Source organism: Somniosus microcephalus, chromosome 2 (genome assembly GCF_052327205.1).
Source record: "Somniosus microcephalus isolate GS21.2 chromosome 2, FLI_Smic_1.0, whole genome shotgun sequence".
NCBI lineage: Eukaryota > Metazoa > Chordata > Chondrichthyes > Squaliformes > Somniosidae > Somniosus > Somniosus microcephalus.
In genome coordinates this window covers 107,535,065-107,560,174 of record NC_140988.1, presented here as the reverse complement: position 1 = coordinate 107,560,174, position 25,110 = coordinate 107,535,065, and the positions used below count along the sequence as shown (strand labels likewise).

Sequence of the window (25,110 nt, the reverse complement as noted above, 5' to 3'; positions counted from 1 at the left end):
AGCACAACCTCAAAGGTAGTAATCTTTGGATTACTCCCAGTACCACGTGCTAGTGAGAGTAGAAATAGGAAGAACTGGCAGGTTAATACATGCCTAGAGACATGGTGCAGGAGGGAGTGTGTCAGATTCCCGGGAATTGGGATAAATGGTTCATTCTCAGACTGGCAACCAGTAACTAGTGGTGTTCCGCAGGGGTCAGTGCTGGGTCCCCAACTCTTTACAATCTATATTAATGATTTGGAGGAGGGGACCGAGTGTAACATATCAAAGTTTGCAGATGATACAAAGATGGGACGGAAAGTAGTGAATGAGGAGGACATAAAAACCTGCAAGGGGACATAGACAGGCTAAGTAAGTGGGCAGAGATTTGGCAGATGGAATACAATACTGGAAAGTGTGAGGTTATGCACTTTGGCAGGAAAAATCGTAGAGCAAGTTATTATCTTAATGGCAAGAAACTGGAAAGTACTGAAGTACAAAGGGATCTGGGGGTCCTGGTGCACGAAACTCAAAAGGTCAGTATGCAGGTGCAGCAAGTGATTAAGAAGGCCAATGGAATGTTGGCTTTCATTGCTAGGGGGATAGAATATAAAAATAGGGAGGTATTGCTTCAGTTGTACAAGGTATTGGTGAGACCGCACCTGGAATACTGTGTACAGTTTTGGTGTCCATACTTAAGAAAAGACACACTTGCTCTCGAGTCAGTACAAAGAAGGTTCACTCGGTTAATCCCGGGGATGAGGGGATGGACATATGAGGAGAGGTTGAGTAGATTGGGACTCTACTCATTGGAGTTCAGAAGAATGAGAGGCGATCTTATTGAAACATATAAGATTGTGAAGGGGTTGGATCGGGTGGATGCGGGGAGGATGTTCCCGATGATGGGTGAAACTAGAACTAGGGGGCATAGTCTTAGAATAAGGGGCTGCTCTTTCAAAACTGAGATGAGGAGGAACTACTTCACTCAGAGGGTGGTAGGTCCATGGAATATGCTGCCCCAAAAAGCTGTAGAAGCTACATCATTACATAAATTTAAAACAGAAATAGACAGTTTCCTAGAAGTAAAGGGAATTAAGGGTTACGGGGAGCGGGCAGGAATTTGGACATGAGTCTAGGTTCGGATCGGTCATGGCCCTGTGGATAGCGGAGCGGGCCCAGGGGCCGTGTAGCCTGATCCTGCTCCTATTTCGTGTGTCTAATTCTGTTAGATTCAGGAGATGGTTCTGTGATAGTGGATTGGCGGTTAGGATCAGATCAGCCATGATCTTATTGAATGGCGGAGCAGACTCGAGGGGCCGATTGGCCTACTCCTGCTCCTATTTCTTATGTTCTTACATTGGGACCAGTTTTGTGGCAGGAGGGACCTGTTCAAGACTGATGGGTTGCACCTGAAGAGTGCAGGGACCAGTACACTTGTGGGCAGGTTAACTAGTGCTGAGGGGGTGGGTTTAAACTAATTCGGCAGGGAATTGGGCATCAAGATATCGTTTTAAAAAGTAGAAACAAGGTGCACGGAGGACTGGGAGAGATAGTTAAAGTTAGAAATAATACAGAATGAGGTGGGATCATAGAAAATACAAAGAGGTCCAAGTTAGATTTGGAGTGCATGTGTGTAAATGCACAAAGTGTGGTTAAAAAGGTTAGTGAGCTGCAGGCGCAAATAGCCACATGGGAATATGATGTAGTGGCAATAACGGAGACCTGGCTCACAAAAGGGGGAGGCTTGGATGCTTAATATTCCTGGGTACAAGGTATTCAGGAAAAATAGGGAAGGAAAAAAGGAGGGGTATCTGATTTGATTAAGGAAAATATCACCGTGCGAGAAAGAGAGAATGGGGGAAAAATTCGGTTGGTTTGCGCCTCCCGTTAGCGCCCTAAGGGTGCTAACGGGCGGCGCAAAGCAATTAGCGCCCGGGCACGGTGATGTTTGCGCTGCTTGCGAAATTGACCAGACATTTTGCGGTGGCGCTAAACACTATCGCCACGATCTCCTGCGCCCGCAGATCGTGACGTCAGTCGAGCGTGCAATGCCCCGGTAACGCCCCGGACCAGATATTGAGTGGCGCCCCCTGCCTTTCCGCCTGCCGCTAGCAATGACAGGTAGAGGGAGCGTTTTGCAGTTGGGAAGGGACTAGGGGAGCGCTATTTAAAGGCGGCCGCTTCCTGCCTTTTTTTGTCGGCGACATTTTTGCACCACGCGTTCAGAGAGAGAGAGAGAGAGAGAGAGAGAGAGAGACACTCTTCTGGAGAGATTCAACGCCGTGTGAAGGAGTTTTGGATATTGAGCAGCACTTTGCAGGTTCATTTTGATTTGACCTTCCTTGCATCGATTTAGAAGAGACTATGGGGGCTGCACTCTGAGCTCTTTCCCTGGGCGCCTCCATTGTTCTTTTCAACAGATTTGATGTGCAGGTCTCTCCAGGCCAAGATTCAAGGCTGCAATGAGCAGGGTGTGGATGGAGAGCAAGATCAACCCTCCCCTTTAAGAACTGGCCGGCGTCAGTGTGTCTGTGTTCCATTGCTAACTAACATCACATGAGCTTTGCCAGCGCTCTGAGGTAGCGCCTCGCTCCTCGGCGTTAGCGCCTTAAGAGAGGTGTGTAGCGCCTGATTTAGCGCTCCAATCACCTCCAGGTGTGATAGAAGCCAAGTTTGCAGTCGGAGGCGATAATTAGCACCAGGCGCTAAACTTTGCACCCGGCCGATAATTGCGCCCCAAACGGGGCGATACCGAATTTCTTCCCCAATGTCCTTGAGGGGTCAAAGACAGAATTTATTTGGTTGGAGTTGAGAAACCATAAAGGAGCTATCACGCTACTTGGTGTATTTTATAAGCCACCAAATAGTGGGAAGGAGATAGAGGAGCAGATTTGCAAAGAAATTAGTGAAAGGTGCAAGAACTATAGAGTAGTGATAATGGGAGACTTTAACTACCCCAATATTGAATGGGGCAGTGATTGTGTTAAAGGGCAAAGAAGGGGAGGAATTTATGAAGTATGTTCAGGAGAACTTTCTTGATCAGTATGTTTCCGGCCCAACAAGGAAGGAGGCATTGCTGAATCTGGTTCTGGGGAATGAGGTGGGTCAAGTGGAGCAAATGTCAGTAGGTAAACATTTAGGGAGCAGTGATCATAAGGTTTAGATTAGCTATGGAAAAGGATGGGGAGCAATCTAGAGTAAAAATACTTAATTGGAGGAAAGCCAATTTCAGTGGGTTGAGAATGGATCTGGCCCGGGTAAATTGGAATCAAAGATTGGCAGGCAAAACTGTAATCAAACAATGGGCTGCCTTTAAAGAGGAAATAGTTCGGGTACAGTTGAGGTACATTCGCACTAGGGGGAAAGGTTAGGGCAACTAAAGTCAGAGCTCCCTGGATAACGAAAGAGATGGAGAGTAAGATGAAGCAGAAAAAGAGCACGTCTGACAGACGTCCGGTCGAGAATACATCCGAGAATCGGGCTAAATATAGAACGTTCAGAGGAGAAGTGAAAAAGAAATAAGAGGGGCAAAGCGAGGGTATGAGAATAGATTGGCAGCTAACATAAAAGGTAATCCAAAAGTCTGCTATAGGCATATAAATAGTAAAAGGGTATTAAGAGGAGGGGTGGGGCCGATTAGGGACCGAAATGGAGAGCTACACATGGAGTCAGAGGGTATGGCTGAGGTGCTAAATGAGTACTTTGCATCTGTCTTCACCAAGGAGGAAGATGCTGCCATAGACATAGTGAAAGAGGAGGTAGTGGAGACACTGGATGGGATAAAAATTGATAGAGGAGGTACTAGAAAGGCTGGCTGTACTTAAAGTAGATAAGTCACCAGGACCAGATGGGATGCATCCTAGAACGCTGAGGGAAGTGAAGGAAGAAATCGCGGCGGTACTGGCCATAATCTTCCAATCCTTCTTCGAAACGGGGATGGTGCCAGAGGACTGGAGAATTGCAAATGTTACACCCTTGTTCAAAAAAGGGTGTAAAGATAAACCCATCAACTAAAGGCCAGTCAGTTTAACCTCGGTAGTGGAGAAGCTTTTAGAAACAATAATCTGGGATAAAATTAAGAGTCGCTTGGACAAGTGTGGATTAATTAAGGAAAGTCAGCATGGATTTGTTAAAGGCAAATCATGTTTAACCAACTTGATCGAGTTTTTTGATGAGGTAACAGAGAGTTGATGAGGGCAATGAGGTTGACGTGGTGTACATGGATTTCCAAAAGACGTTCAACAAAGTACCACATAATAGTCTTGCCAGCAAAGTTGAAGTCCATGGAATAAAAGGGACAATGGCAGCATGGATACGAAATTGGCGAAGTGACAGGAAACAGAGTAGTGGTGAACGGTTGGTTTTTTGGACTGGAGGAAGGTATACAGTGGTGTTCCCAGGGGTCGGTACTAGGACCACTGCTTTTCTTGATAGATATTAATGACTTGGATGTGGGTGTACAAGGCACAATTTCAAAATTTGCAGATGACACAAAACTTGGTAATATAGTAAACAGTGAAGAAGATAGTAACAGACTTCAGGAAGCTATTGACAGGCTGGTGGAATGGGCGGACACATTTTTAAAGGGGGTGCAAGAACAGAGAGACCTGGGGGTGTTTGTGCACAAACCTTTGAATGTGGCAGGACAGGTTAACAAAGCAGTTAATAACCATATGGGATCCTGGGCTTTATAAATAGAGGCATAAAGTACAAAAGCCAGGAAATTATGCTAAACCTATATAAAACACTAGTTCGGCCCCAGCTGGAGTATTGTGTCCAATTCTTGGCACCACACTTTAGGAAGGACGTGAAGGCTTTGGTGAGGGTACAGAAGGGATTTACTAGAATGGTTCCAGGGATGAGGGATTACAGTTACGTGGCTAGACTGGAGAAGCTGGGGTTGTTCTCCTTAGAGCAGAGAAGGCTAAGAAGAGATTTGATAGAGGTGTTTAAAATCATGAAGGATTTAGATAGAGTAAATAAAGAGAAACTGTTTCCAATGGCTGAAGGGTCGATAATCAGGGGCACAGATTTAAGGTGATTGGCAAAAGAACCAGAAGCGACATGAGGAAAAACATTTTTATGCAACGAGTGATTAGGATTTGGAATGCACGGCCTGATATTATGGTGGATACAGTTTCAATAGTAGCCTTCAAAAGGGAATTGGATAAATACTTGAAGGAGAAAAAATTGCAGGGATTTGGGGAAAGAGCGGAGGAGTGGGAATAACTGGATTGCTCTTCGAAAGAGCCGGCGCAGCCTCGATGGGCTGAATGGCCTCCTTCTGTGCAGTACTATTCTATGATTCAATGATTCTATGCTACCTTTACCTGGTTTAGGCATCTCTAGTCTGAAGCTCTTGCTAGTCTCAAACCATTGTATTCTGTGTTTTTCCTTGCACCGACTCCCTGGTACACGTGTAACCTAAATCATCTGAGGGGTGATCTGAAATGGTAAATATCTGGTCCAGGGCATTAGAGAAAGAATGTTACAAATTATATCTCCTGCAAGGTAAAAGATTTTTAGCTTGGAGGAAGTAATTTATATTACACCAACCCAAACCCTGTCCTTTTAAGGTAACTACTTTGCTCATTGTTACTGATTTAGTGAAGAGTCTGCCACCTGGTTTAGTGGATGCTGGTTTGGTTGAAGTATTTGAAAAGGAATTGCATGAACTCTTGATTCAGCATGAAAAAGAGACAGCACAGGCATGATGGGCTGACTGGTCTCCTTCTGTGCTGTATCATTCTGTGATTCTATGAAGTGCAGGAGTATGGGTTTGAAGTAAAGGATTATTTGTTTCAAGTAAGAAAAGAATGGTCGGATTGGGGCCTCAATACAGAGCTAAACGACTGAGCAGGGTGGATGAGCAAAGTGGCCTTTTCTTATACCTACATTCTTCTGCCACTTCATAACGAGTACACATTGGGCTGATTCCAGGCTCCCTCTGGGGAGCTGTGGAGACTTTTCTGTTCAGTCAATTTAATGGGCAGAATATCATGGCTTGAGCGCCTGTAATGTAGAATCAACTCGAAATCTTCAGCACACCTTGTAAATTCTCATGCAAACAGCCAATACCTACCAGTGCAAATAAAATTGGTCTTGGGTCCATAGTTCAATTGGGATTTGTGGCACATGAAAGAAAAGTTGAAGTGTGATATTTAGTAGGGGTGTAAGCCAGTTTTTCCTCAAACTGGGGTCCGTGGACCCCTGGGGGTCCGCAAACGGAGGTAACTTCAAGCCTGCTCCTCTTTATAAAACCGACACTGATTCAGTTCTTGCGAATTATTCTCAACAGCTGGGCCCGCCTCCTCACAGCGGCCCACAGCTCTCACTCCCTTTGCAACAAGCGATCCTGTGCCATCCTCCCCACACGTAATCAGAGGGCCTGCGGAGCCCTTCAAACACATGCCTGGACATGTTCACACAAACCCGTACAAGCCCACAGTGCAGCTGCTACAGAGCATGCCAGTGGGACAGTATGGTGATGAGTCATGCTTCCAGCAGCATCCCAGCATGTGCATGAGTGCTCGTGCCCTCACCTTGGCCAGCCTGCTGACGGCTTAAAAAATTGTCAGCACTAAGTGGCTAATAGCGGCCATATGTTGCTGCGGAATACCCAGAACTGGTGTGAGTAGCAGGCACACCCGTCTCACTGATATCCGTAAGTAAATAACTTTTATTAAAAGCATTATTAGAACATTCTTTGCATACAGCACTTTCATATTATGGGTATCATATAGTAGTATAATTTAGATGGGGTATCCGTGATTGAAAAGGGGTCCTTCAACCAAAAACGTTTGAGAACCATGGTGTAAGCGACACGTACAGCTCTGTAAATAAAGGGACAGTAATGGTCAATGTTGTTTGGCATTGTATCCAGTTTACTTAAATTGCATCTCTTTTTCCTTTAGGATTGTGTTTATCCTGATCTAAAAGACAGACAGTTCCTTCATTACTTTCATCGAGGAGCCAAAAGACACAGATTTGACGTAGAGAAGTACAACAAAATCAAGGAGGAGCTGGCTGAGGTTCTGTAGCACCAAGTTCAAAAAATAAATATTGTGCATGAATTGTTTGATTAATAAGGTAGTCTTGGCAATCTCCTTCCTGTCCTGCTCATCCCACCACCACTGCTCCCTTGGACTCTGCCAGGGGATCAACAATCACTTCTTTACATTTCCCTCCAGAGTGTTTGTTCACTTGCAAACAAGCCCCTTGCCATTTACAACCACCTTTTGGATGATTGCATTGATATAATAGCTTTGACTGAAACTTAGATCATGAGTGTTGACACCTTGCCCCTTACTGAAGCCTCCCTGCCTGGCTATAATTTTTCACCACATTGGTGGTGTGAACTTATCACCAAATTGTCCCTTGGTCTCTCCGTCTATTCTTCCAGTACCTTCTCCTTTGAGCACATCACCTTGATCCACCCCTTCATCTCTAATTTAAAAATCTCATTCTCTACTGCCTCCCCCAAGTGTCATCCTGTGTTTCTCCCCGAGAGATTCTCCCTCAGCCTCGATCATTCCAATCTCCATCACAACTCACCTTGCTCTTTCTCCTCTGATTTCACTGCCCTTCTGTCCTCCTCAAACCTCCTCATCCATATAAACACTCCTACCCATATTCATGGTTAGCCTCTCTGCTGCTGCCTTCAATGCCTCTCCTCCACGGTCAGCTTAGTGGGATTGCCCTTGCTTGTTTCCAATCTTACTATCCAATCATAGCCAGAGCATCTTCAGTAACGACTTCTTTTTCTACCCTCTCACTGTTACCTCTGGAGCCCCTAAGGATCTTTCTTTGGCCCCAATCTCTTCCTCATCTACACAATGCCCTTTAGAGACATCATCTGAAGATTTGGGGTCAGTTTCAACATGTATGCTGACAACAGACAGCTCTACATCTCCACCTCCTTTTGACCCCTCCGCAATCAGTCTAACTAAAGCCATCATCTTCAGCCCCCAGTACAAACTTTGTACTCTTCAGTCACTGTCTCAGGTTGAACGAGACTGTTCACAACCCCTCTAATCTATTCGACCCCGAACTGAGCCTCCAGCTCCATATCCTCTCCATCACAAAGACCACCTACATCAGCCTCCATCATATCACCCATCTCCGCCTCTGCTACTGCTTAAAAACTCTCCCCCGTGCTTTTCTCGCCTCTGGACTCAACTATTCCAATGTTCTTTTGGCCGGCCTCACATCCACCCATCACCCTTGTCCTCACTGACCTAAATTGGCTCACGGTCTCCAAAAGCCTCCAATTTAAAATTCACATCCTTGTGTTTAAACCCCTTCATAGCCTTGTCCATCCCTATCTCTTCAACCTTCTCCAGCCCTACCACCCACTCAAAACTCTCTGTTCCTCCAACTGTGGCCTCTTGTACTCTGCCCCCCCCCCCCCCCCACCCCCCATCTCCTTCGCTCCACCATCGGCAGCCGTGCCTTTGGCTGGCTAGCCCCCAGGCTCAGGAATGCTCCATCCAAACCCCTCTACCTCCCTCTCTTCCTTTTAAGACTTTCCTTAAAACCCACCTCTTTGACCAAGCTTTTGGTCACCCCTCTTAATATCACCACCTTTGGCTTGGCATTCCTTTTCTGTCTGTTCACGCCTCTGCGAAGTGCCTTTGGATGTTTTTCTAAGTTAAAAGTGCAATATCAATGTAAGTTGTTGCGTTTTGCTGATAGTGACTTTGTTTTGTAGGTGGAAAAGGATCTCAGGCGACTACGTGACCCTTTGCAACTGCAACTTCCAATCGAACAATTAAACGGCAAAGACTAAAATGAAACTGTAGCTGATGGGGGCACAAATTTGGGATCATGCTTCATTATGACCTTGACCTCTTCACCAGCGCGACATTTAGATCTGATCTCCATGCCTGCAGGCTGGTGTTCACCTACCTTTCTGTCCACGCTTGATTTTATTTTTGTATAATACCCTTTTTGCAACCTTGTGCCATTCTGAGTGAAGTGACGGTGGAACAGGTGTGGTTTAAATTCTGCTAGCAATATACGGCATGATATTTCAACTTTCCAGGCTCTGCAAGGTCAGCACTAATTTCATTAACAAATCACGTTTCTTTATAGTATACCTATGATTTGTGAGCAATGGGTCATTTTACAGGCATCTTCCTGGAAGTAAAACTGACCTAACAGCTGAAATCCAATGTTTGGTGAATATCTTAATTAGAGCATGATTTTATATTGGCTAATTGCTGCCCACCTTGCTACCTGTCCTCCCCCGCCTCACATTGCTGGCCCCAATACTTCGGGTAAGAAGCTCTGTTGATTATCTTACATTGCAGCACTTGCTATAATGAGTCCGGTCTATTACATGATGTTTGAAATTTGCAGTCAAATTGCTCCAACTGCAGCTTTAATGTTGGGATCTTAATTACAAAGGAATGTTCCTTTTAAAGGGAAGGTCAGCAGTATTGTAAAATTACCAATACAATGGCTGAAGTACCAGCTTTTGCACAAGCATGATTAGATGGTGAAGGGGTTAACAGTCTGCAGGTGGAAGTGTAATTTTTTTTTAAGGTGAAGCAATTATAGTAAACATACCTCCATCAGAGTAAAATGTATGTTATTTTTGGGAGTCAAGTACAGTACTCTGGATTATATTGGGATGGTGCTCAGTGAGTTCTGTCTGATGAGGTGGGGTGTGCTTTAAGGGGTTTGTTGCAGTGCCAATGGGATTTGAACAGCGGGCCAGGATTAGGCTGCTCACTTGTCCCATTGTGCAGTGGGGGAAGCCACAGCATTGTAGGTACTTTCAAATGTATGTTGTGCTCTGGCCTCTAATTGTAAGCATGCTCTACTACTTTGAGAAGATCTGTGAGACTCGCTGTGGGTAGAACTCAAAAGACGGCCTCCTGTAATACACATTTTTTGTTTTCGATAAAGGCTGAACTGGACCTGTCATTGGTGAAATGCAAAAATAATGAAGCAAGTCCACTTTTTAGATTTTGTCTTTCTTTTTCCAACACTGTCCCATACTGGCAGCTTGATACTGTTCTTTTCAGCACTGGTGCCAAAGGTGGCATTTAAAGACAGCATTATTTATACTAGTATAATGAAGTGCAGTATTTAAACATCCTAACCGTGATGGATGAAGATTTTCCCTGCATCAAATGTAGTGAAGTGATGAGTCTTAAAGAAAGCAGTTGCATATCCTCCCCTCTTACTTTGATACTTTGTTTCCCCTTAGTTCTGAAAGAATTGGTTTTGGAATCTCTGTCTGTCTGTCTATATATTTTTTAATTTACTCCCCCCTCCTGGTTTAGCCAACAACTTCAGGTGATATGCTGCTTCTGCTCATTGCCAAGCTCCCACAAAGGGACCAGTTTGGTTGGTTTTTATATTATTGCTGCAACTTGTTACAGGAGGTTTCTTTAAGGCATGCTTTCTCTTGGTAGACCGGAAGTTAAATGTTCTTATTTGTTGGAAATACTCAGCAGGTCAGGCAGCATCTGTGGAGAGAGAAACCGAGTTAACGATTCAGGTCGATGACCTTTCGTCAGATGCTGCCCGACCTGCTGAGTATTTCTAGCATTTTCTGTTTTTATTTCAGATTTCCAGCATCTGCAGTATTTTGCTTTTGTATTAATTGTTGCTGTCTCATCTTGCACCCTTAGGCCATGTGTGTGACTAATTTATTCTGCACTATTTCTTGTCCTGTGTCCCCATTCTCTCTCCTTAATCTGTAACCCTTTAACCCAGCTTCCATTTTGAAGATGGGTATACTTTTCTTTAATTGGTTAAAAATAGTCTGCGGTATCTTTTTTAGTCAATCAAAATCCAAAGGATAAATTTTGACATAAGTACAAAAGACGCAAAGACATTTTTCATGTCAAAATAGGAGAAGCTGCTGACGCATTCTTTCAGTGTCCCAGGAAAGAGTATGCCTGGCCAAGTAAACTTGCCTATGGCATTCTAAGCAACTAGCACCAAATAGTTGGCCTTGTTGTGGTTGATGTCAAAAGCTGAGTTAAAGATTGGATGGGCCTTATCAGAATTTCTTTCATTTCTGTTGAAATTTAATTTTTTTTTTTTTTAAGTGAACTAGTCTATTGGCACTAGCTTACCATAAGAGCGGGAAGCAGGATTTCAACTTTTTTCTGCTCATCAGGTGAGAATGCTTCTATGTACTGGGGAAAAAAATGGGGGGGGAAAATGTCCCAACTACAGTCAGAAGCACAAATCAGACATAATAGTTATACTGATTTACAATTATTTGGCATCTATAGTTCATGAGGCAGAGTATAATTATTGGTTTCTTAATGGTTTGAAATAGTGAAACAAGGATTACATTAGAACAATGCAATAATCCATGTGTGGTTTCAGTGCTATCCAGAAAATGTATTAGGAGAAATAAAAGGTTATGTCCTGAAAAACTGACTCTGTGCTCTGCTTTAATAAAAACTGTAATGTTGCACTGTCATGTAAATTTGCTGTTTCCTAATTTTCATATGTATGGAGGTCAAGTCATTATACTTAGTCTTTGGAAGACTTCCACTCTCCATTGTCACAATGAAATTTGTGAATGTGCATCTTGTGCCTTGCTTCAGACCATACAGCATGCAGTGCCCTAACTCTAGCCATACATCTACGGTTGTCTGTCTATCTTAGTATTCTGCTTTTGCTAAATTGGGTTTGTGCTCTTTTGTAATGTGATAATTATGAAAGAAATGCATAAAGGCAAATGTGATCATTTTCTCCTATATTATGTAGTTCAAACACACAGAATAGTATGGTGTCTACTTAATCTCCTGTCCCCTGCCCCAGTGGCGGGGGAGGGCAAACAACATTCTACTGTAAGGTTGCAGTAAAGAAAGACTTGCATTTATATAGCGCCCTTCACGACCACCGGACGTCCCAAAGTGCTGTACAGCCAATGAAGTACTTTTTTGAAGTGTAGTCACTGTTGTAATGTAGGAAATGTGACAGCCAATTTGCACACAGCAAGCTCCCATAAACAGCAATGTGATAATGACCAGACAATCTGTTTGTGATGTTGATTGAGGGATAAATATTGGCTAGGACACCGGGGATAACTCCCCTGCTTTTTTTGAAGTAGTGCCACAGGATCTTTTACATCCACCTGAGAGAGCAAAAGGGGCCTCGGTTTAACGTCTCATCCAAAAGACTGAGCTTGTATGGTAGAGTTTTATTTTATTCCAGTATATTTCAAGCATTGTTGTTTGAAGAAAAATTAACTAAATGGTGGTCACATTAATCATTCTACTTTGTTTACCTTTGGGAGTTACTTGGTTTTTGCTTGCTGCCTTTGCTCCTGTTTTGGGCACAAGTCAAGCTTCCCACCCCACCCCACCCAATTTTCTCATGTAACCTTTACACTTCTTGTTCTGAACGGAATTCTGTCACGTTTTAATCTAATGTGTAACCTTTGTTCAGTATCACTCGATGGCGGGGGAGTCCAGAACCAGGGGTCACAGTCTAAAGATAAGGGGTAAGCCATTTAGGACAGAGATGAGGAAGAATTTCTTCACCCAGAGTGGTGAACCTGTGGAATTCTCTACCACACAAGGCAGTTGAGACCAATTCATTAAATATATTCAAGAAGGAGTTGGATATATTTCTTAAGGCTAAAGGGATCAAGGGATATGGGGAGAAAGCAGGGACAGGGTACTGAATTTGGATGATCAGCCATGATCGCATTAAATGACGGAGCAGGCTTGAGGGGTTGAATGGCCGCCTATCTTCTGTGTTTCCTCTACAATTGAGATTAGATTAACTTCCTCAATGCTTGTTCAATCTATATTTGAAGATCGTAAGCTATCAAATGAGACTGTTAAGTGTGAGAAGAGTGCAGTTATACTTTTCAATTTTTCACAATACATTTAAAAATAAGCCAGCTTACTTTTTGCATCACTGTTTTGCAAACTATCCTACCATTCATCACAAACAGACATCCTCTGTTGTGGACTCACTGCACCATGGGGCGAGTGGTGCTGCCAAGAACTGGTTTAGGTTTACAACTTTATTGTCTGATGGGGCTTGGCAATCCATTTATGGATTTTTTTTTAAAAATCAGGTAGATATAGAGATAAAATAAACAAATGTCAGTCCTTACCTAAATTTCCGAGTAGCAGTTTATAGAACTCTAGTGTGTTCATAGTTCACGAGCCTGTTAGACTGTGCCAATTGTCCTAGTAACTACTGAGCTTATGACTGACACAGAAATGGAGTCGGTGCTTTCAATTCTGAGACCAAGCTCTGGTGGGATAATAGTTACAAGGATACCATATGACTTTATAAACTTAACTTGAGATAAAGAATATTCTGGCAAAGTTTAGCTTATTGATTTTCAAACAGTCTTCTACATAGCTGAAATTTTATAGACTCAACAAGTTTGTTGCTGGTACTAAAGGATGTAAAAATGTGAGTATCAATTAAGAGTATCTAAAACACAGTTGATCAATGATTTTTTATTTAGCATAATTCAAGATTATACAAATGAGACACTTGGTGTAAGCACTCACTGTGACTGACCCACAGGAAAACAAATACAGACTTCACAGTTACACACAAAATTGTGGGTCATTTTCAATAAAATGTTCCTGAAAACTTTCCAGTTATTAGAAATTCATGGATGTGTTTCAAGGCACTAGATTTGCTACAAATGCCCTCTGAGCCTGGTCAAGAGAAAAGGGTGGGGTTGGGGAAGTTAGCCCGATAGCCTGTACCTGATCAATGTGCATTGACTTTTTTCTGGAGAGCATACCTTCTATTAAACTCATACCAGAGAATAGCCACTTGCACGACCACATCAAATGGCTGGTGCTGTATTCAAAAGGAGGGGGGGGGGGGGGTGGTGGGGAGAGGAAAAAGGCACCAGGTCTAAAAACACTAGATGTAAACATCCCTTTAAAAAAAAAGTTTCCAATAAAAAAAGTCCTTAGTTGCTCTCCAAAATGAACACATGTTTAATGTGCAGTCACAACAGCTACATGACCATATAAAAAAGCTAGCATTTTTTAAAAAGTTGCCCTTCACCAATAATTCAAAAGTACAGGAAGACAGTCTTTGCTCAGTGAGATATTCCACTGCCTGAGAACTAATTTTACAAAGTACTATACCGGATTAAAAAGTCAAAACTATGATTTAACTACTTAATTGGACATAATTTTAACTAAAACCGAACTACCTTCACACATGATTGGATACAGCGGTAAGACCTTAAACATTATCTTTGGTTAGCCTTTTTTGTGAATCATTTAGTATTTTTTAGATTGTATGAATAGAGCATATGGCATGTGGCCAAAATATGTTTAATTGGAACATGAGATTTGCTGTTCATTGCTCTAATGTTCAGAGTTGCTCATTCAATGAACCTTTAAAATACTGTATACAGAACCCTTTTGGAATAAGTAGTTTTACCACAGCGCAAAGGTTTAAAGCCACAGTAACTGAATAACTACCCAATTTCTTTTGTTTAAAAAAAGGCTTTGCCAAGATAAACAGAACAAACTATAGATTGCTATGAAGTCTTGGGTTTAAAATACAGTTTCTTGGTAAGCATTGAGGCAAAGCAGGGGACTTGTTTCTTCCCTATTGCACTGCGATCCATGCAGTTCTGCACACTTCGCTGCGACACCTTCCTGTTCACTAGGGTCAGAAGCTCTGTGAACTCGAGCCGTGAGCCATAGCTCCCGAGCAACGCGCAGAAATCCTGAACGTACCAGGAGCCATTTATAGTTTCTCGATGAGAGTAGAAACCTACAGTAAGAAGAAAATGTTTGGAATATTGAGGGTGAAAAGACTGTATAGAATACAATTTTATATATTTCTCCTTGGGCCAGCTCTCTCTCTTCCCCCCTCCCCCCCAACCATGAGTGGGCTAGGGTAAAAAACAATATTTTGGAGCCAGTTCTGCCTGCTCCTGTTTGCCCCTGCCTCTTGGAAGTTCATTAGAAGTGATCAGAGTGTACAATATCTCCAGCCATATTAGGTGATGTATTATAATGCTGTGTGAATGAGTCTGCTGGGGGGGGGGGGGGGGCTGGAGCACATCATTGGGGTGGGTTGAAATCTCAACAGTACCAAGATGCACCAGGATTCTTCAAAAGCAGAAAATGCTGGTTTGTGTCTCCCTCCCTCAGTGAAATTCAGCAGCACATTGGCAAATATGAATGTGTATTTTAATTTGAGATACTGACCATAGTAGCCAGGTGACAGTTTCTCACATTTATCCACATTAAATTGCACTTAAGGAGTGGGAGTATAGGACTTGAATGGAAAGGTGTGGATGAAGCAAGATCTAGGTTTAAATATGTAACATTCAAGTAAATTCATAAAGGGCAACAGCATTTTGAGTTAAATATAAATAAATATTTTTTAAAATGTATATTTACTCAGTTACTGGAGCACAGAATGTTTTGCCATTAGGTGTGATTGAGGCAGAGATCAGTGCATCTTTTAATGGAAAAATAGATAATATGTGAAGCAGTGCATGATCCAGGACTATGGGGAAAGAGTATGGCCGCTTAGATTAGTTCTGAATTGTTCAAGGAAAGAGCCCCAGGAGCAGCACCAGAAAAATGCAGCCTCTCCCCCAAGGCGCTAGTCAATATCACAGCAACTTCAATTATTGCAACAATTTCATTACAAAGTCTTTTGGGGCTTTTGCTTGGAGCTTTTTAAAAAAAAAAGATATATCTAGCAGTTAACATTTTCCAAAAGACAGTCAGTTAACAACAGTTCTGGGTATAGTTGGGACTTCTGATTGTAACACTGGTATTCACAACCTCAAAGGTTATCACTAGACACCCATTTGTCAATTACCATAATGACAATCAAGTAACATGGTGCAGATGTTTGAACTCTAATATTGATCCTTTTATAGAAAGACAAGTCTTTGAGATCACTGATGCAAACTGGTTCCCTAACCATACTGCCAGATTGTCTTAAACCTCGAAGTGGGAACCCTAGCGGACTTTTCTCTCCCTAGTTGCTTTCCAGAAAGTCCTACAAGGGCTTGTGCTTATGTGTGGACATCAGAAATGGGCTCGCCTGTGCTGCCACTCCAATTGACAATCACTGACGAGGCTCACAAGTGAAAAATGGTTGTGAGCAAGTTACCAAAAGCCACACTCACGGAGCTGTATCCCAACAAGGAATCAACACTGAGGGGAGAAAAAATTAGTAAAATAAAACAAGGACAGTGATAAAAGATTCCCATCAAAGGCACTGAGAAAGCTGTACAATTAATACTTTATCTTTTGCAACAAAGACTGGTGTCAATGAATGCACTTGGCAGCTTAAGCTGCCTGTCTCGCTGAGTTACAGAGCTGAACCAGAGGGAACTGCTTTGGCGCTACTGCCAGATACTTGGATTACTTGACCAGAACTGACACTAGTTAGTGCCAGACCAGATCTGTGAGCAAATTTGGAGAAAGCTGTGTAGTCCCTCAGGGATACAAGCCAATACAGAATGTGGCTGAGGAGGTTCTCCTTTTGGGAACATATGCTGGTGACATTTGATTCCCTCTGACCTGGGGTGGAGGTGCACTTCAGTTACTAAACACAACCTGACAGTCTTCCAACAAATGAGTCAAATATGTCAAGCCCTTCTGCAAAGGGCTTCACTTTTCAAAGTCAGTCATGGAAAATAGCCAAGACCGGTGTGGGGGTGGAAATCAAGCATTGGGAAGGGTATACTTGACAACAGATTTTAAAATTGGGAATTGGTATTGCCCAAAGTTGACTTGTGAATGAACCAGCTGAGCTAGGCCATGGTGGACAACATTAAAAGTACAGCAATTACTGGCTAGTCCAACAGGGCATCAGTGATCATTATATTTTATAAAATTTCCTTCTAGTACATGAAGACTTTAAAACCGAACCAGAGAACCAACAAACAGACAAATTATTTTCAGACATGAAAGACAAGATCTGCCTTTAATGGGAGGCAAAAGAACTAGGGGTGTAACCCAGAATGAGATCCTCTGTATAGCTTGGGGGAAGGTGGGTAGAAGAAAGTCTATGACCTACATATAGTTAAAGTTCTTAAAGGGACACTGCCATTAAGAGGTTTCTGTTCATCTTGTGGGATGATAGAAGTTCCGTTTAGTATGTGGAGGTTGAACAAATGAGAAAAAAAAATGCACTCATGCTGGATGTCTCTTGTGCTAACTTTATTTTGCCAAATCTGCTCTATTTTATTACCTTCAGCTACTGAATAGCACATAACAAAATCTGCACCAGCAGGTAATGTAGGCATGATTCCTGCATCAACAACCACTTCATTCACTATTGGCTGTTTCGCATCCACCTCATCCTTGGGCATCACTGGCTCATCATGTTTGTCTCCTCGACATGCCTGAAAATCATGAATATCAGCAAGATGATCAAACATCAAGTTGTTTAAAACAGAAAGAGTAATTCACAAGATAATTACTAATAGGGAGGCCATTCAGCCCTCTTTAGTTCCTCAGTCTCGAAATACCCATTATTTTTCAATTTCAGGGTTTACACTTCCACTACTTTATCCACAAATCCATTCCATATATTGGTCAATCTGAGATCAGTCCTAGATTTTCCTTTTACTATTTTGAATCCCTGTCCTTGTCTACTCTTGTAATTAAGGGGGACTTTCCACTGTTAATCCAGAAATTGCATGCCATCCATAATTTTCCTTCCATTAAAATTAATGGAGGGAAAAAAATCAGACTGGGAGTATAAGCAATTTGCTGGTATCTGCCAGGAGCACAACAAAGTTTCCAGATTAAATTTACAGTCTAACATACCTCTAAGACACCTTTTTTCAAGGCTGAAACGCCCAAGTCTCACCCTCTTTCCTCAACTCAGACCTGTAACAGCAGGGATTAGCCTTGTGGTTCTTCACTGCACTGACTCCAGTGATTGAAAGTTTCTCTTGTGTCCCAGAACTGGACATAATACTCATTCTGTGGTCTGACCAAAGTACTATCCAGTTTAATCAGGACTTCCTCCAACATTATTGTGGCTATACAGATCAGTATTTTATTAGTTCTGTTGATTGCTGCCTTGCAGTGGTTGGACATTGAATCTTCTAAGATTTTCAAGTCTCTCCCAACATCATCCTCAGCTATGCAAACAGCATCATGGAGTACACATCACCTATTCTTATGGGTAGTACTTTACATCTGTCTGCAATACATTTCATTCTACCCACTTCCAAATATGAATTGCATCATGTCCAGCTTAATTCTGAAGGAACGATAACAATGGGATATATACAAATTCACAAAATTAGATAAATGATTTAAAAAATATTTGTAATCATAGACTTTGTAGAAAGCTAAATAAGAATTAATCTTAAAATCTGTAGTTATAGTAGAGTTGCATTGATTTTCACTGATACAATCTTTTATGAATGTTACTTAAGTCATTACAGCACTTCTACTACTTTAATTAAAGGTGATTCATTCCCTTAATGGAAACCTCAATATCCAATTTTATATGTTCATTAAAATTCAATCCAAGGGCCATTTCAGAATGTTACACTAAAAGCAGCAGGGATCAGTTCCCAATACTTGTACTGCTCTGTACATTATTCAAAGTTATCAAAACAGATGCAGCCAACTGTGTCCAGAATGGTCTGGTTTTCCATCTAGCAATTTATTAAACTGTACATGCCTCCTATTAAACAGTGATTCTGGTGTCAAAACAATAAAGAGAAAAAAATTATATAGCTTGGCTCAAACCTCCATAGATTGGAACATCATACAATACTATAACATTCCTATTAATAGTTGGTTCAAAAAAAATTGTTCACATTTCCCCCTCAGTTATTCTGAATCACTTATTGCATGCGTTAATTGGGGCATTTATCTGTTGTGTATATGGTGTAGTTTCAATGAGAAGACAGACCTATATATCTTCTGAACAGAGACATCTTCAACAAAAACTAAGTGAGGCCATGTTTTGAATGGATGAATCACCTCCCAAAAATCGATTTCAGTTTGGCCCATTAAAATTTTAATTAAATGGAGGTATTTTGAAGCATTTACTGAGCCTGAATTAGTAAATGCTGTCAGTAAATAATTATTAATCCAGGATCCTTCAGTAATTCCAGCTTTATGTTGATGGGTCTCCCTTATACTCAACTCAATCTCTCAGCTGTGACCATTTCTAAGAAAGACACAAGGGCCTAGAAATTCACTTTGGGGCGGGCAGCTCGCTCGCGCCCAAAAGTTAGCGCTGGGCGGGGAGCCATTAGCGATCGTCAGATATTCAGTGTTAGCGCCCCAAATCGGAACCGGGCGCTATACCAGGGTGTGCCCGCCTCCGCTTGGGGCACTGACACTGAATTTCAGCGCTCTTGGCGCCGCTGCGCCAGCCGCTGCGGAGCGGCAGGCTGCGGTACTGCAGGCCTCCTCCTCTTAAGGGGGAGCTGCCTGCAACGGGGAGATCGCCGCTGGAGAGTGCCGGCAAATGAGCCCGGCACCACGGAGAAGTGCCGGGTTTGCGGAAAGCAGCCGGCAATGCCGCGGGGGGGGGGGGGGGGTGGAGGAGGCCGGGGAAGGAGGTGCGGGCAGGCGGCCGCCGAAAAAGCGGCCGGCCGCACCTTCCCCTTTAAAGCGCCCCACTAAGGCTACAGCACGGCCCCGTTTTTTGGTCGCTGTTTGCGGCCGCTACTAAATATGGGGATCGGGCCGGTTTTGGGGCGGAACCGGGGCACTGCGCACACCGATGACGTCATCGGTGCCGGCGCAGCGCTAACGACTACCGCCGCCAATACCGCTGCGCTGAATATCAGCGCAAACTCATTTTTGGCGCAGAAGCCCTCTTTAGGTGGTAACTGGCCGCAAAGCTGGCAGCGCCTTAATGAATTTCTAGGCCAAGATGTTTGATAAGCAAAACACTTTGTAACTATTTTTGAAGATTCTACAGATAACACTCCATATAACAGTATTAAGTCTTCCACAATTTCCTCAGCTTGTGGTAGGGGGGTAAGCAGAGGCTGCCATTTTTTTTATTGGTCTTTTTAGCAGTAGGAGGGTAAAACTGAAGAGTTGCCTCTTCAGGTTTTCTTTGGGGTTTGTGTTGTGGAAATAATCACCTTATATTTGTGCAGGCAGTCAAGTTGTAAACACTGTTAGCCACCTTATCAACAACAACAACTTGTATTTATATAGCACCTTTAATGTAGTAAAACATCCCAAGGTGCTTCACAGAAGTATAAGACAAAAATTTGACTCCGAGCCACATAGAGATATTAGGGCAGATGAAAGTGATAGGTTTTAAGGAGCGTCTTAAAAGGAGGAAAGAGAGGCAGAGAGGTTTAGGGAGGGAATTTCAGAGCTTAGGGCCTAGGCAACTGAAGGCATGGCCACCAATGGTTGAGAGATTATAATCAGGGACGCTCAAGAGGGCAGAATTAGAGGAGCGCAGATATCTCAGGGTGTTGTGGGGCTGAAGAAGATTACAGAGATAGGGAGGGATGAGGCCATGGAGGGATTTGAAAACAAGGATGAGAATTTTGAAATTGAGGCATTGCTTAACCGGGAGCCAATGTAGGTCAGCGAGCATAGGGGTGATGGGTGAACGGGACTTGGTGCGAGTTAGGACATGGGCAGCCGAGTTTTTAATGACCTCGAGTTTACGTAGGGTGGAATGTGGGAGGCCAGCCAGGAGTGTGTTGGAATAGTCAAGTCTAGAGGTAACAAAGGCATGGATGAGGGTTTCAGCAGCGGATGAGCTGAGGCAGGGACGGAGATGGGCGATGTTATGGGAGGTGGAAATAGGCGTTCTTAGTTATGCTGCGGATATGTGGTCGGATGCTCATTTCAGGGTCAAATATGACACCAAGGTCACGAACAGATTGGTTCAGCCTCAGACAGAGGTTAGGGAGAGGGATGGAGTCAGTGGCTAGGGAACAGAGTTCGTGGTGAGGACCAAAAACAATGGCTTCTGTCTTCCCGATATTTAATTGGAGAAAATTCCTGCTCATCTAGTACTGGATGTCGGACAAGTAGTCTGACAAATGAGAGACCGTCGAGGGGGTCGAGAGACATGGTGGTGAGGTAGAGCTGGATGTAGTCAGCGTACATGTGGAAACTGATGCTGTGCTTCAGATGATGTCGCTAAGGGGCAAAATGTAGATGAGAAATAAGAGGGGGCCAAGGATAGAACCTTGGGGGACACCAGAGGCGGAGAGAGAATTTGTGGATATTCTATACCGAAGACCCAAGTATTACAAATTAAATGTTACACAGCAATAACAGATATTAGCTTCCACATTAGTGTATGGATTCACTCTACCTGAATTACAAATATTTTAGGTTTGCCAACCAGAGAAGAACATTTGTCTCCTCTAAAACGTTCAGTTAAATCTTGTAGGTTTATTTTTGCATCATAAGCAAAAATGTGATTGTTCTCCCCATGACTAAGAAAGACACACAGAAAGCAGTCCGCATCAGAGTGATCTGAAGTAGCCACTGTGAAGAAAAGAAAAATATTCAAAGTCTGATCTGAAATAGTAAGCCGAAACCAAGAATAAATCACATATGGCATAGCATGTTTTAATATGCATTTTGAAACCCACTCAAACATTATTGTTAATAGATCTCCCATGTGTTTTCTGAGGTGAGTCAATGTAATTACTTAATTCCAGGTGAAAGCAGAGATGGCTGGGCCCGTTCTCATGTATTTCTAGAGCCATGATTTTAAAAAAATATTGGGGTTGGAAATAAGTAAATTACAGAACTAAACCTGTCCCTTTGCTCCACGAGAAGGATTCCAAAAAATTAGTTTGTCATTTTTCTCGGTCCTTCCCAGGCCTCAGGTTCTCCCATAAAGTGGCAGGATATAATCCAACTTCCACCACTTCATTGGGGCATGTGTTTCGGTTGCACCTCAACAGAGCAACCTCCACCAGCGCTTCAGCTGACACTCTCCCTCAGATGCCTCCTCAATCTCAACTACAGACTCCTAAACTTGACTGGTTCATGGACACTCCAAGCTGACTCAATGCTGACTTCTTCCCACCTCAGATATTAACATTTGACTGTTTCATATTGTCTCTTCTCTGCCCTCAGTTTACAACCGCAATATGTCTTGTCTAATCTTTGCCATTCCTATGCAACCCAAATTCCCTGTGTGTTCATTAATGTGCAGTTTTTGGTTACTGCTTCAGATCCAAGACTATTGCTCCTTAAAAAAAAACTCATCCCCATTCGCTCCTCTCACTAGCTTTCATATTTCCCCTCTGTTACTTGTCCCCACTTCCTAGCCCTTCACCACTAATCTCCCTGCTGCCAGCCCAGGTTTGAATCCCCCTTGAATAAGCTCATGCCTATCCCCTTGTGACCCTCTTGCCATTTTCTGAAATAACCAAACGAAACACCTTACAAGCAGCAACCCCAACTGCTCCTTCCTTCTCCTTCCCAATTTTCCCACCTAGCGCGCCCACTAGGGACTAATCTCACCAACCTCCTTCCCATCCTGCTCATCTTACTCATCACTGTCCCCTTGGACTCTGCCAGCAGATCACCAATAATTTCCTCTGCATTTTCCTCCAGAATTAACATTCACTTGCGAACAAAGCCCTTACAGCCTACAACCTTATTGTGGATGGTCATACTGACATCATGGCTTTGACTGAAACTTAGCTCACAGGTGGCGACACCTTGCGCCTTACGTGGGAACATAGGATGAGTAGGCCATTCAGACCCTCAAGCTTTTTCATAGCTGATCTGTATCTCAGCTCCATTTACCCACCTTGATTCCATATCCCTCAATACCTTACTTAACAAAAATCTATTAATCTCAGTTTTGAGAGTTTCAATTGATCTAACCTCAACAGATTTCCACTTACCAAAGCCTCCCCACCTGCCTATACTCTCCACCATCTACCTCACCTAAACTGCCATGGTGGCAACGTGGCCATTATCACCAAGTCACATCTTGGTTTCTCCTGTACCATTTTCCCCTCCTTTGGGTATCTCATCCTGTTCCACCGATCACCTCGCCTTTAAAATCTTTGTCTACTGGTTGCCCCAAGCCCCAGACCAAGTTTCTCCCCAAGGTAGCCTCCTCCTTTTCCTCTCAGTCTCTGCATGGAGCGACTCCTCAACCTCTATGATTTCAATCTCCATCACAGCTCCTCTTACCCCTCTTCTCTGAATTCATGATCCCTCAGTCCTTCCTAAATCTCTCCCTCTCCATGTAGAATCTCCCATCCATGTTCATGGTCAGCCCTCGGCCTTGACATCAATGGGCTCTATTTCGGTGGTCTTGATCACAGACAAGACCATCTCCAACCACTTCCTGGTATTCCTCACCACCCACATCCCTCGACCCTCTTAACCCCACATCCTTCTGCACCACTCCTGGAAAAAATTCTCCCCCAAGCCATTTGCAACTGCACTTTCAAACTCCCAACTCCCCAGATTTTGGCCCTTCCTTTGCTGTGATCTATGCAGATAGTTTGCTCAACTCCACCTTTGATGCCCATGTCCCCAGCAAAACATTCACCGTTTCCCATCAAGGTTGCTCCTCCAGTAAGTCACCCATCTTTGCTTCCTCAATGCCAATGCCAAGGAGTACAGACTTGAGTGTACCTGGTGGACAATAGACCTAGCCATCCATCACTAGGTCAGGCTCTACACATCAAGCTCTACAGGTCCTCGCCCTCCTCTGCCAAAACTGCCCACTACTCTGGGATCATCCCTGAGAGCAAGATAAAGTCCGGACTTTGTTTCCACCCCCAACTGCCTCTTTGAATCACTCTCTCCTGTATCTTTCACCTTAATCTCGAACAACAACTACAAGGAGCTCATGGATTTCTTGGTCACCAAAATAGAGACCATCCTTTCAGCTGCTTCCCTATCCAATCATATCCACAGCATCTCTACCGATGGCTTGTCTTCCTACCTTCACTGTCACCTCAGGAGTCCTCCAAGGATCTTTCCTTGCCCACCAACCCCCCTTCCTCATCCACATACTGCCCCTTAACAACATCATCTGTAGACATAGGGTCAGTTTCCAAGTGCACCATGATAACACACAGCTCTACCTTGCCACCACTTCTCTCAACCACTCCACTACCTCTTGTCAGACTGCTTGTCCAACATCCAGTCTTGGATGAGCTGCAATTTCCACCAGGTAAACATTGGGAAGACCGAAATTATCATCTTCAATCCTTGCCACAAACTTTGAACCGTTGTCACCGACTCAATCTTCTTCCCCAGTCCGTGTCAAGTTGAATCACACGGTTCACAAACTCAACATCCCAGACAACCATGAGCTGAACTTCTGACACACATATCCTCTCCATCACAAAGATTTCCAGTGCTGTAACATCATCCACCTTCACCTCTGCCTCAGTCTATCTGCTGCTAACATCCTCATCCAGGCCTTTGTCACCTCTGTGACTATTCCAATGCTTTCCTGGCCAGTCTCTCATCCTCTACCTACCATAAGTTACAGCTCATCTAAAACTCAGTTGTCCATATTCTATGTCACATCAAATCCCACTCGCCCAGCATCCCAGTCCTCACCGACATACAATTTATATAGCGCTTTAACATAATAGAACATCCCAAGGCACTTCACAAGAGTGTTACCAAGAAAACATTTGACACTGAACCATACAAGGAGATGTTAGGGCAAATGACCAAAAGCTTGGTTGAAGAGGTAGGTTTTAAGGAGCGTCTTAATGGAGGAAGGAGAGGCGGAGAGATTTAAGGAGGGAATTCCAGAGCTTAGGGCCTAGGCAGCTGAAGGCACGACCGCCAATGGAGGGGCAAGGCCATGGAAGGATTTGAAAACAAGAATGAGGATTTGAAAATTGAGGTGTTGCTTAACTGGGAGCCAATGTAAGTCAGCAAGCACAGGGGAGATGGGCAAGCAGGACTTGGCGCACGTTAGCACACGGGCGGCAGAGTTTATAGAGGGTAGAACTAGGGAGGCCGACCAGGCGTGCGTTGCAATAGTCAAGTCTAGAGGTGGTAAAGGCATAGATGAGGGTTTCGGCAGCAGATGAGGTAAGGGCGGAGACAGGCGATATTACGAAGGTGAAAATGAGCAGTCTTAGTAATAGAACAGATGAGGTAGGAAGCTTAATTCGTGACCAAATATGACACCAAGGTTGCGAACAGACTTGGTCAGCCTTAG

General features: G+C 43.4%; 2 protein-coding genes across 2 annotated transcripts in view; one reads left to right on the top strand and one right to left on the bottom strand.

Moving 5' to 3' along the window:
* LOC147122873 (calcium uniporter protein, mitochondrial-like) overlaps positions 1-11,381 on the top strand; it is a 196,969-nt gene extending 185,588 nt beyond the window's left edge. Inside the window, exons 7-8 of the mRNA XM_085961634.1 lie at positions 6,894-7,010; positions 8,690-11,381. Coding sequence (XP_085817760.1) covers positions 6,894-7,010; positions 8,690-8,767 — 195 coding nt within the window. The 3' untranslated portion in view covers positions 8,768-11,381. The remainder of the gene's footprint in view (positions 1-6,893; positions 7,011-8,689) is intronic.
* A 2,040-nt stretch (positions 11,382-13,421) lies between these two features.
* Positions 13,422-25,110, bottom strand: part of LOC147122872 (caspase-6-like) — a 57,836-nt gene continuing 46,147 nt past the window's right edge. The window contains exons 6-8 of the mRNA XM_085961621.1: positions 21,256-21,431; positions 17,176-17,329; positions 13,422-14,727 (exon numbers count right to left, since the gene is read on the bottom strand). Of these exons, the coding sequence (XP_085817747.1) occupies positions 14,489-14,727; positions 17,176-17,329; positions 21,256-21,431 (569 nt within the window). The 3' untranslated portion in view covers positions 13,422-14,488. The remainder of the gene's footprint in view (positions 14,728-17,175; positions 17,330-21,255; positions 21,432-25,110) is intronic.